General features: G+C 41.5%; 1 protein-coding gene across 3 annotated transcripts in view; it reads right to left on the bottom strand.

The window, feature by feature from the left end:
- Positions 1-12,218, bottom strand: part of THRB (thyroid hormone receptor beta) — a gene marked incomplete at both ends in the record, with an annotated part of 81,026 nt that overhangs the window by 46,213 nt on the left and 22,595 nt on the right. Inside the window, one exon of one of the 3 annotated variants that reach the window (XM_080715667.1) lies at positions 970-1,297. The exons of the other annotated variants lie outside the window; for them this stretch is intronic. Coding sequence (XP_080571793.1) covers positions 970-1,297 — 328 coding nt within the window. Of the gene's footprint in view, positions 1-969; positions 1,298-12,218 lie in introns of those variants that run through there. 3 annotated transcript variants of the gene reach the window in all.

The following is a 12,218-nucleotide window of genomic DNA, read 5'->3' as shown; positions in this document are numbered from 1 at the left end:
GCATCCTGTTCTTGCAGTATATAAATGTGTAGATTTGGTTCCCTTATGCACTATCCTATAGGTAATACTGAGAGAAAAACCAAGCGTCTGGCATATTTACACTAGAATTTAAACTGGTTTTTAAAGGAATGTCTGTCTGGCATTGTTACTCAACTCCCTTAGATTAGCCATTTGCCTTTTTTACTTCTGGTAATAAACGCCATGTTCTATGGATGGAAAATTAGGTATAATATCTATTAAGATATAGGAGCACTGTACTTGTTTTAATCTTGGATATTTTGGAGAGAAGTTTACCTGCTTTTACATGGCAAGTGGATCGGACATGGTAACTTTAGGGACAGGTGTCCAGGTGAAGTCTATCAGTTTCTGTTTGGAGTTTTCCCTTCTCACAGTTTTGTAGTTGCACTTCAGTTCTTTCCATTTTACAGGCAAACGTGTGAAGATGCACATTTATAACTCCTAACCTATCTATGTTATAGCACTATTAAAGAAATCACTGTTTTACTAGTTAACAAAAAATAAACTTTTATTCTCAAGTGCCAAGAAAAAGTCTAATAAATTTTTGATCTGAACTCTCACTGACTAAGAATCACCCCTAATTCAAATGCTATCACAACTTATCCACCAAGGGGAACCACCGTGCACATACTTTCTTTAGCCAAGAAAACAGGAATACTTGGCGACACCTCTATTTCTATATACCCTGCACACCCATGTCTTCACACATACCCAAACGGCAGCTGAGACAAAGAACTCTATCCATCATTTGGAAAACAAGAAAGAAAATGCTGGGGAATCCTTGTGTTCAGAGTCTTTCAGTCACCCAGAAACCTTTCCTACTGCTGCTTTTAATCTCACATACTTGCCACCCGGATCTGGAGATCTGAAGAGGCAGACACAAACAAACTTTAAAACGACGCAGAAGCAGACACCGCAACTTTGACCACATCGAAGCAAAGAGGTCCCTACCTTTTTTTTGAGAGGACGATGGCGACTGTGCTGGAGGAAAAGTAGGCTTTTCTTCAGTGAAATATTCAGGTTGGCTGTATTGATTCAGGTTCATGTCCAAGTCAGAGTCCTTGCTTTTAAACATGTTTCCAGGGTAACTACAGGTAGAAGGCTGATTCAGTGCCCAGGCCTGTTCCATAGATTTGTTGTTACTGGGCACAGCCAGAGCATCACAGCCACTGTAACCCAGACTATCTTCAAAATACGTGTAATAATCACTGGACTGCATGTAGCAATTGCTGCCGGCAGCTGGGTGCACTTCATATATTTCTTGCATACAGTAGTTCATTTTGTTTTTCTGGTTCGGTGTCTACTTTACATATACACACACTCTACGCATGTATTCACAAAAGCCATACACGCAGGGAGCTGGGCATATACGCCGAGGAGCATACATACATAGACATGAAGAGAGAGGGGCAGATGAATAAACACCACCACCAACACAGCAACCCAGCCTGCCGGACTTAGGAACGGCACCTGATGCGCTCAGATCCTATGGAGACACGCAGAGGTGTCTCTGGAGCTGCCATTCAAACCTGGCAGGCAGATTTGTCACTATGAAGGTCTTAAGCCGTGCATACAGTTAATTCCTGGGGAAGATGGCAGGAAGGTGGGAAGGACCGCCACCCAGATAGGGCAGTGATGGTGAGGACCTTCCTCTTCCTTGGAAGCTGGGGAGATGCAGTTTGGATGCGGGGTTAACCCCTTTCAATGTGATTACAAAATGATTACTCATGGTTAGGTCATTCTGACATAATGACAACTTAAGCTTGAAATGTTATAAAGACATCTTAGAGCATATCCCTGGACACACAGACAATCCTAAAATCAATAACCTACTTCATTAGCAGGAACCAGAGAAAATCCAGTAGTAATGAGGCTGACAACGGACTCTAAAACGTTAATCTAGTTGTACAAATGTTAGTGTTTGGGTCTGCTGTTGAATGTACTGATTGGCTTTTTCTCTTCTTTCTTTCTTTCTTTCTTTCTTTCTTTCTTTCTTTCTTTCTTTCTTTCTTTCTTTCTCTTTCTCCTTTCTTTCTCTTTTTTGTGGTACTAGGGATTGAACCCAGGAGCATTCTACCTCTGACCTGCACTGCCAGCCCTATTTTAATTTTTGAAATAGGGTCTCACTAAGTTGCATAAGGCCTCACCAAGTGGCTGCAAATCTGAGATCCTCCTGTCTCAGCCTCTCAGGTACTGGGATTACAGGTGTGCTCTACCACAATTGCCTACTGGTTGGCTTTTAATAGCAGTATCTAAACATCTTCCCATGACAATATGTCTGTTTTTATTTTTATGTTTTATATTTGGTACTAGGGATTGAGCCCAGGGACATTTTACCTATGAACTATACCCTCAGCCCTATTTTTTACTTATTGAAATTTTGAAACAGGGTCTCCCTATATTGCTGAGATTGGCTTTGAGCCTGTGATCCTCCTGTCTCAGCCTCTCAAGTACTGGGATTGCAGGTGTGTGCCACCGTGCCTGGTTCTCACTGGTTTTTTAAAACATGCTTGGAGAGGCCACATTTGGAAATGCTGCTGGAGTGACCAAGCTATGTTATTTCTTGCGGCTAGTTATTTTCTTTTTTTTTTCTTTTTTTTCATATCTATTTTTTTTATTGGTGCACTGTATTCATACATCATAGTGATACAAAAGACTTTTGTAGACATACATGCACACATCGCCCAGTCAGCCCCTACCCGATCCCCACCCCATTCCCTCCCCATCCCTCCTTCCCATGCTTGGCTTGGTGGTTGACATCTAGTATTATAGCAATTTATCCAATATTAAAAATGATAAACTCACATAACAGTTTCATTTGTCTGTTACCAAGCTTTTGATAACTTAAAGATAACATTTTAATATTTCTTTTTGCTTTCTTTCTTACCAGAGAATATGAGAATATTTTTTTTCCTTTTTTTTAGGTGAAGCTATCATATATTTATATATTTATTTTTCAGAAAAAAATCTATCCTAATATGTAATATGGACTCTAGATACCCAAAACGATCTCGGAAAAGAACAAAGCTAGAAGATATATATTTTCTAATTTCAAACCATACAAAGCTATAATAATTGAAACAGTGTAGTACTGTTCTAAAGGCAGATATATAAACCATTGGAGTTAAATAAAAGCCTAGAGATACATTCTTCCATATATTGTCAAGTTATTTTTGACAAGGTTTCCACGAACATTTGGTGGAGGAAATAATAATCTTTTAACTAAATATTGTTGAAAAATAATAATTACATGAAAAAGAATAAAATTGGACCTTTACCTAATCCCATATACAGATATTAACTCAAAATAGGTAAAAGACCTAAATATAAATCTTAAGGCTATAAACTTTTAGAAGAAAATCTGGGTCATAAAACCTCACAACCTTGAAATTGGCAGTGATTTCTTGGATATGATTTCTATGGCACAGGCAACAGAAGAGTATACAAACTCCCTAAAAAATAAAAAAAATTGTATATCCAAAGACAATGTAAACAGAGTTAAAAGTTACTTATAGAATGGGATAAACTATTTCCAAATGCTATATCTGAATGTATATTAATATTCCAACTAGACATCCTAAAAATTAACAACAATAAAGGCAAACAATACAATTTAGAGATAGGTAAAAGACTAACATAAATAATGAATCTCCACAGATAACCAATCTTAGTTGTCTGTTGGATGGAAACTCTTGTTTCTCTGGTTCTGGTGTGTGTTACCTATTTCTTCTTTGTAGTTAATCTCTTTGAGTATTTTCTCTAGAGCTGGTTTTGAAGACATAAATTCCTTCAGTTTCTGTTTGTCATGGAAGCTTCTTATTTTTTCATCTAATTTGATAGAAAGTTTTGCTGGGTAGGAAATTTTTGGCTGGAAGTTGTTTTCTTTCAGAGTTTGGAATATGTTACTCCAAGCCCTTCTGGCTCTCATAACTTGGTTGGGGAAGTCTGGAGTGATTCTAATTGGTTTGCCTCTGAATGTCACTTGGCCCTTTGTTTTTGTTGCCTTTAAGATTCTCTGCTTGGCTTCCACATTGGTCATTTTGACAATTATGTGGCGTGGGGATCCTCTTCTCCGATCCTGTCTAAAGGGAGTTCTATAAGTTTCCTGGACCTGTGTATCAACCTCTTGCTCTATGTTGGGAAAATTTTCTGCTATTACTTCCTTGAAGAGATTGTTGATCCCTTTGGTTTCACTTTCTTTTCCCTCCTCTATTCCAATTATTCTTAGGTTAGCTCTCTTAAAATGGGCCCATATTTCTTCAATGTCAGATTCCTGCTGTCGGATATTTTTTTCTAGATTAGAAACTATGCGTTCATTTTTGGAACGATCATCTTCTAAGAGCGAGATTCTGTTCTCCATGTGGTCTAATCGGTTATTTATGCTTTGAATTGAGGCCTTTACTTCATTAATTGCATCCTTTATCTCTCTTTGGCTCTCTCTGAAATCTTTTCGAAGCACCTCTATTATTTCTACAGTTATTTTCCTGATTTGATCTTCTAGAAATCTTTGATTTTCTGTTTTATCGGGTTCTGATGTTGTGGGGTTGTGGGCATTCATTGCTCCAGTGTTATTCCTCTTTACCATGTTTTCGGAAGTTTGTGCCTTCTCTGGGTTCTTCCCTTGGGTCACTATGGCTTCACTTAAGGTGCTCTGGATCTCGAGTCTGTAGTATCTCAGACCCCACTACTCCTTTACTGGGTTGTATCACAGAGTCTCTGACCCAGGGAATCGATAGAGGCTGCTTTAGATTATGGGGGGTGCCCGGTTGCACGTTCTCCTATGGTGTGATATCTCTGCCACCACCACTCCCCCACTGGGTCAAGTCCCTGGGAGTCAGTACTGGGATTTCTCCTCTGTGGCCCGCAATTTGACTCACTGTTCTTGAATACGCAGATGTAGCTGTACTGGACTCGGTGAATTCGCTGCTGCTGCCACCGGTGGCAATATGGCGCCGCTGTTACACCCTCGGCCGTGAGGCTGGCGTATTTCTTCTTGGTTTTGAGTTCCACTCTGAGTCCCTGTAGCGTGTGCTGAGCTCAGCCACTGGGAGCTTTAGATGCTCCCTGCGCCGAAAGATCCCTCCTGGCTGTTCCACAGCGGCTCACCTCGGCTTGCTGTAGCCGTCTGGTGAATTCGCTGCTGCCGCCGGCAGTATGGCGCTGCTGCTGTGTCCTCGGGCGTGAGGCCGGTATATCTCCTCTGTGGCTCTGAGCTCTGTTCTCAGTCTGCTTTCTCTCTGGAGCCTGGTGATTTTTTTGTTTCTCTGTTTATGGTGTTTTCTGGCTATGAAAGGCGCTGATTTTGTGGTAATGGAGATTGGTTGTTAGCGGAGCTCTTAAGTCCCACTTTTCTCGGTTGCCATCTTCCCGGAAGTCCTAGTTATTTTCTATATTATTAGCACCAATCTATGTGAGACCTACAACTCAACTGTCTCTACATTTTGCATATGAGCACAGGAGAGTGTCTCCCAACACACCCATATGAAGAAAACCTTTACATTATAGCAGTTTTCTTGTTCTGTTTATGCTTAACAATACTCTGAGCAGTCGAATGGGGAAAATCTCTTTTACTTCCATATAAATCTGTTTCTGAAAGTACTTTACAACTCTAATGTGATTCAAATAGTGTTTGCACAGTTGCCATTTAAAGACAGTGATCTAGGAAGGAAAAGTAAGAATCACCACATCTTCTCATTAAAAAGTTAATAAATATCACCTTTGACTACAAGTGCCTACCAAGGGCATTGCCAACACTATTTTCTCCCCGAGAATCATGGCCAATATGTGTGCATCCAGGTATACACATTGTTCTAGATAGGACTTTTTTTGTGATATTGGGGGTGGAACCCAGAGGCTTTCTACCTCCAGGCCATACTCCCAGACCTATTTTCTATTTTATTTGGAAACAGGGTCTCACTAAGTTGCTGAGAGCCTCACTAAGTAGCTAAGGCTGGCTTTGAACCTGTGCGATCCTCCTGTCTCAGCCTCCCAAGTGTGGGAATTACAAGCGTGCACCACCACGCCTGGCTAGATTGGACTTTTTAAGGGTGGAAACTGTTTTCTGCAAAGCTAGAAGTTTCTAGTCTTTTTCCTGCAGACTGCCGGACTGAGCTGCAGGTAGTGATGTTTACATTGGGTCTCTGGTCTACTCATGTATGACCTCATTGATATTTTTTTCCTAAGTGGCTTCAGATAATACACTATTGTGATATTTCACAGTGAGACCTTTGATTTTGGGCAGGAAGCTCCTGTCATCAGTTGCAGTATGGAATTCTGTAATACACAGCAGGAGAAAGATGGTTGTAACAGTCCCTCAGTAAACTCTGGGGTATCTGTTAAATGCAGGGAGGTGTTGGCATGGCTAAACACACACACACACACACACACACACACACACACACACACACAATCATGGTCTCTGCCGATAACAGGTATTAAATATACAAACTGGGCTGGAGAGGTAGCTCAGTGTAAGAGTGCATGTCTAGCAGGTGTAAGGCCCTGGGTTCGATTCCCAGTTACCCCCCCCCCCAAATTCTTTTCTTAAATGTACAAAATAATGTGAACCATAGTTGGGCTATCTCTCAGTTGATGACATATTTATAAATGTAGTAAAGGTGCCTTGACTTAGAAAGTAAGCAAAAGATGAGTGAAAATAAGAGACCCAGGCAGCCCCATGTGGATTATTAGTAATAGAACTTCCCAGAAAACTGAAGCAGAACTATAAAACTAGTAAAGGAACGTTCTCCAGTTGGGAAATTTGAACCTGAAACAACAAATTACCACATCCTAGAAAGTACTGGAGTTACCGTATGTAATAAGGAACACTGCTAACATTTTAATGGTGTTTTTACACTCCAATTACTCTTAAAACAAATAGAAGATTTATTTGCAAGTGTTTTTAAGAACACATATGCATAACATTACAATTAACATTTTCTCCCTACTGAAAATGTCAAAACATTTTATTGGAAGCAAATGACTATTTTCTGCAAACTCAAGGAAAAAGGATTTAGGCCTTATGCTTTTTTTTTTCTTTTTTCTTTTTCTCTTTCTTTTCTTTATTTTTTTTGTGGTCTGATCTCATTTATTTATCTCAAATTTCTCAGAACTAATCTGAAAATTAACCTTTCAATAGGGCAGTTTTCTTCCCTGCAGTGAAAGAGGCCCGAGGGCGTCTCTCGCTGTACGTGGGGGCTCGTGTTCAACCTCTGATTTTGTTCTTCTGCCAGCGTGCTTTATGGTTTCCTCTTGGCTTCATCGAAGGCTCGAGTCCTAAGCCATGGCTTGCTTTTCACCAGTAACAGCGGCAACTAAAGCCAAAGCCTCAACTTTCATTCCAAAGAAACTTTCAAACACAAATTTCAATAGTCTCTAAATGTGACCAAAAAAATCTGAGTGTTATTCTTCTTGGAACTGGATATACACACTGTAGTGAAAAAAGAAGAATGGCTTTTGAAAAACTCGATTCCTCTCATTTTTTAACTAGACACTGGAAAGGTTTCATTGGAAAGATTTCTACGAGTCAACTGCATTCCTACTGAATCTTAAAAAGGCTGAATTCCCTCAGGAAACTTTTATTTTTCTTTTGGTACTGAAGGTTGAACCCAGAGGTATTTTGCCTCCAAGCTACGTCCCAGCCTTATTTTATTTTAAATTTTGGAACAGGGTCTTGCTAAGTTGCTGAGGCTGGCCTTGAATTTGTCATCCTTCTGTCTCAGCCTCCCATGTATTGGGGTGATAGGCCTTGCCACCATGCCTGACTCCCCCAGAAATCTTTGACTAAGGAAACAGAACTCAGTTCCTCACTATTTTTTATTTTTTTTAAAATTTCTTTTTCAGAAGAAGGAAAACAAACTTACCATATGATCCAGCAATGCCACCTCTGGGTATCTACCAGAAAGAATGAAAACCAAAATACCAAACTAATGCATAAGCAACCATGTTCATAGCTGCACAGTTCACCATTGCCAAACTGTGGGACCAGCCAAGATGTCCTACAGTGAATGAGTGGATTTCAAAACTATGGGATATGAACACAATGGAATTTTGCCCAGCCATAAGGGAGAACAAAATTATGGCCTTTACAGTGAAATGTCACAAAAAAATAAGAAATCAAATGCTTTTCTTAATGTACAAAATATTAGGGAGAAATGGGTAACAGGAGGAACTCTAGATGAAGAAGGGACCCCATAGAAGAGCAATGAAGGTGACATATCTGAGGGGGTAAGAGGGAGGATGAGGGAAACTCTTTAAAGCTCATGATACACTTAAACATATCAGAGTCAATCAGGAAGCCAAGCATGGGAAGGAGGGAGGAGGAGGGAAGGGGCTAGAGATTGGGTAGGGGCTGACTGGGTGATGTGTGCATGTATATCTCCACAAGTTTTTTTTAATTTTTTTTGGTGGTACTGGGGTTCCTGGAAGCCCTTCTACCTCCGGGCTACACTCCCAGACCTATTTTTACATTTTTATTTGGAAACAGGGTCTCCTAAGCCAGCATGCGTGGCTGGCTTCGAACCTGCGCAATCCTCCTATCTCTGCCTCCCAAGCTCAGGGATTACAAGCATGCGCCACCACGCCCGGCTCTCCACAATTTTTTTTTTTTATCCCATTGAGATGTATGACTACAATGCACCAACAAAAATTTGTTAAAAATGTTATATCAACATATAATTAATCAGAGAAAAAATAGCCTAAGAAAAACAGTATTTGCAATCATCCTGGAGTCAATGAACAAATCACATATTCAAAAATTTTTTTTCTTTTTAATGCTCTTCTTATACCAAGTAGGGATATTGTCTACTTAAAGTGAGCACATGTACTTCCTTGCTGCTAGGCAAAAATGGAGTATAACACTTGCACGGAATTTAAAGTATGGGTCCCCTACCCTGATAGAAGCAATCACATCTGTCACTGAAGTCAGGGCCTTTCGTATTTCCTTGACTGACTGCTCTTATCTAGTTACTTAAGAAGAGGCGTAAGAGTTATTTGATCTGTACTGCATCAGACTGCCTTAAATAAACCCAGGAGGGCTTTAATAATTCTCATTAGAAGCATTTGATCAATAACAATTTATTATATAAACACACCTTTTTCTATGGCTAGAAGGACCAGACGAGCCACCCCTGTTGGAAAATACCGGTAAACAACAGCCCTGAAGGTCTCTGGAGGAGGAAAATCGTTCCTCTCCCACTGTCTGACTTTATTTTCAACTCTGTTGGTTCTCAAATGTGACTACACACTGAAACCACTTGAGTACACTTCCAAAACACCAACACCTGCATCACCTTCAGAAAGTCCGGACTGATCAGTATAAGGTGAAGCCTTAGCATCAGATTATTAATTAATTAATTAACCTATTTTTGTGGCACTGGGGATTGAACCCAGAGGCATTCTACTTCTGAGCTACACCCCTACCTTCTATCCCTTTTTAAAATTTTTGTTTTGAAACAGGGTATGACTAGGTTTCTGAGAGTTCTGCTAAGTTGTTGAAGTTGGTCTGGAAGCTAAGATCCTCCTCTCTTAGTCTTCTACATACTGGAATTACAGGTGTGGACCTCCACACCTGGCAGTATCAAGATTTTTAAAGCTCCCTTGGTTAGTAAAATTTGAAAACCATGGTTCTACTGGCTGTCCGATCTCAGACCTTTAACCAAAGACCAGGCATCATGTACCCCTTCTCCTTCATCATGGATCAGGCAACCTGCACACCTTCCCTTCACTACAGACCAGATATGTGGCATCTGTCTCCCTCTTTACCATGGACCAGGAATGTGGCATCTGTCCCCATCACAATGGACCAGGCATCTTGTATCTGTTTTCCATCACCATCTACATGGCATCCTGCATCTTTCCCCTTCACCATAGATCAGGCATCCTACATTCCTCCTCCTCACCATGTACCAGGCATCCTGCATCCCTCCCCATTACCATGGACCAGGCATCCTGAATCTTTCATCCTTCCCCACAGATCAGGCATCCTGCATCCCTCTACTTCACTATGGGCTAGACATGCTGTGTCTTTTCTCCATCACCATGGAGCAGGAACCCTGCACCCCTCTCCTTCACCATGGAGCAGGCACCCTGTATCCCTCTCCTTCACCATGGACCAGGCATCCTGCATCTGTCCTCCTTCACCATGGACCAGGCATCCTGAATCCCTCCCCATCACCATGGATTAGGCATCATGTGTCTTTCCTCCATGATTATGGACCAGGAATCCTGCATCCTTCCCCTTTACCATGGACTAGGCATCCTGAATCCTTCCTACTTCCTACAGATCAGGCATCCTGCAACCATCTCCTCAATCATGGACCAGGCATCCTGCATCTGTCCTCCATCACCATGGACCAAGCATTCTGCACCCCTCCTCTTCATCATGTTACAGGCATCTTGTATCCTTCCCCATCACTATGGACCAGGTATCCTGAATTCTTCTTTCTTTCCTACAGATCAGACATCCTGCATCCCTCTCCTTCACCATGAACCAGGTGTTCTGGGTCTGTCCTCCATCACCATGGACCAGGCATCCTAAATCCTTCCTCCTTCTCCATGGACTGGACATCCTGCATCCCTCCCCATCACCATGAACCAGGAACCCTGTGTCTGTCCTCCATAACAATGGACCGAGAATCCTGCATCCCTCCTCTTCACCATGGGCCAGGCATCCCGCTTCTTTCCCCTTCACCATGGACCAAGCATTCTGTATCCCTCCTCTTTACCATGGGCCAAGCATCCTGCTTCCCTCTCCTTCACCATGGACCAGGCATCTTGCATCCCTTCTCCCTTTTCTTCATTTGCAGTTTCACTACCTATTTCCTTTAGTTCTTAAAAGCTGATCCTTTATGCCTCCACCTGGCTTCACCTGCTCTGGAGTTACCCAGTGGAGGGCAGAAGACAGTTCAAGGAGACACAGGAAGAAAAGACAAGATACAAAGAAGTGCCACAAAGGATGCAGGGACACAGGAGGCACCTGCCAAGGGAGTCAAGGAGGCCTCACAGGAGAGGTCGCCTGTGAGCTGGCCTTGGAAGAGTGTATAGGACTTCAGTGCCAGAGGCTTGAGAAATGAGACATATGAGTAGAAATGTCTTAGGGAAAATATGATCAGCCATATTTATAAAAGGGCACAGAGATAAACCACAAATCCTAAGGCAACCGGTTAGAGACTTCTAGCTTCTATGCTAATGATTGATCTTACTTAACTACTTTAGCAATAGTAATTTTAATTGGGCATGTGGCCCTTGGGGAAGAACCATATTTACCAGTCTCCCTTGTACCTAGACGGCTCTGTGGGACTCAATTCTGGCCAATAGGATATAATAGAGGAAGTGGTATAAGACGGTTTCTAGGAAACTTCAAAGCTTAGAAGACAGCTGGTGCTGGCTATTTACTTCTTTGATTTAATTGCTGCGCACAATGTGACCATGATTGCTGGAACCTCAGCTACTGTTTTGGTCTGTGAGGATGAGGGCCATACTCTAGGCATGGTGGACAAATGAACTGGAAGGAGTGCAGGCGGCTAAAGGCCACAGCACTGCCAAATTAGCCCTTGACTGCCAAATTCTGGACTTTTTCCTCAAGAGAGAGAAATAAACTTTTTATGTCACAGTTTAAAAAAAAATAGGAATAAGAGTACCCATCTTATTTGTATAATGTCCATCTTACTTGTAAAACAGGGATAATAGCGTCCACCATATTGTGATGATTACGGGAACTCATATAAGTATTTTTAGGACAGTGAAGCATAACAGGCAGCAATAACTTCTACATAATCTGAATTATAATTGAAATGCTCTAGGTCCTGTCTTAGGCTTTCTTGTTCTTCTTAGTGTAGGTCAGAGGTCAGCAAACTTTGGCCAGTGTGCCAAATACAGCCCACCACCTGTTTGGCAAATGAAATTTTATCCTGGAACGCAGCCATGCTTACTGGTTTATATGTTATCTGGGGCGGTTTTTGTGCTACAGTAGAAAGCTGAGTAGCTTCAAGAGGCCATGTTGCCTGCTGAACCTAGTTGCTTTCTGGCACTTTATGTTTTTATGGTGGTACTGGGGATTGAATGCAGGGATGTTCTACTTCCAAGCTACATTCCCAGACCTGTTTTTTTTTTTTTAATTTTGAAACAGAGTCTCACTAGGTTGATGAGAGTCTCACTAAGTTGTTGAGGCTGTCCTCGAACCTGTGATCCACCTGTCTCAA

This window comes from Muscardinus avellanarius (assembly GCF_963383645.1).
Source record: "Muscardinus avellanarius genome assembly, chromosome: 18".
NCBI lineage: Eukaryota > Metazoa > Chordata > Mammalia > Rodentia > Gliridae > Muscardinus > Muscardinus avellanarius.
The sequence above is the reverse complement of the archived record's forward strand: the minus strand, read 5'-3'. Positions and strand labels throughout refer to the sequence as shown.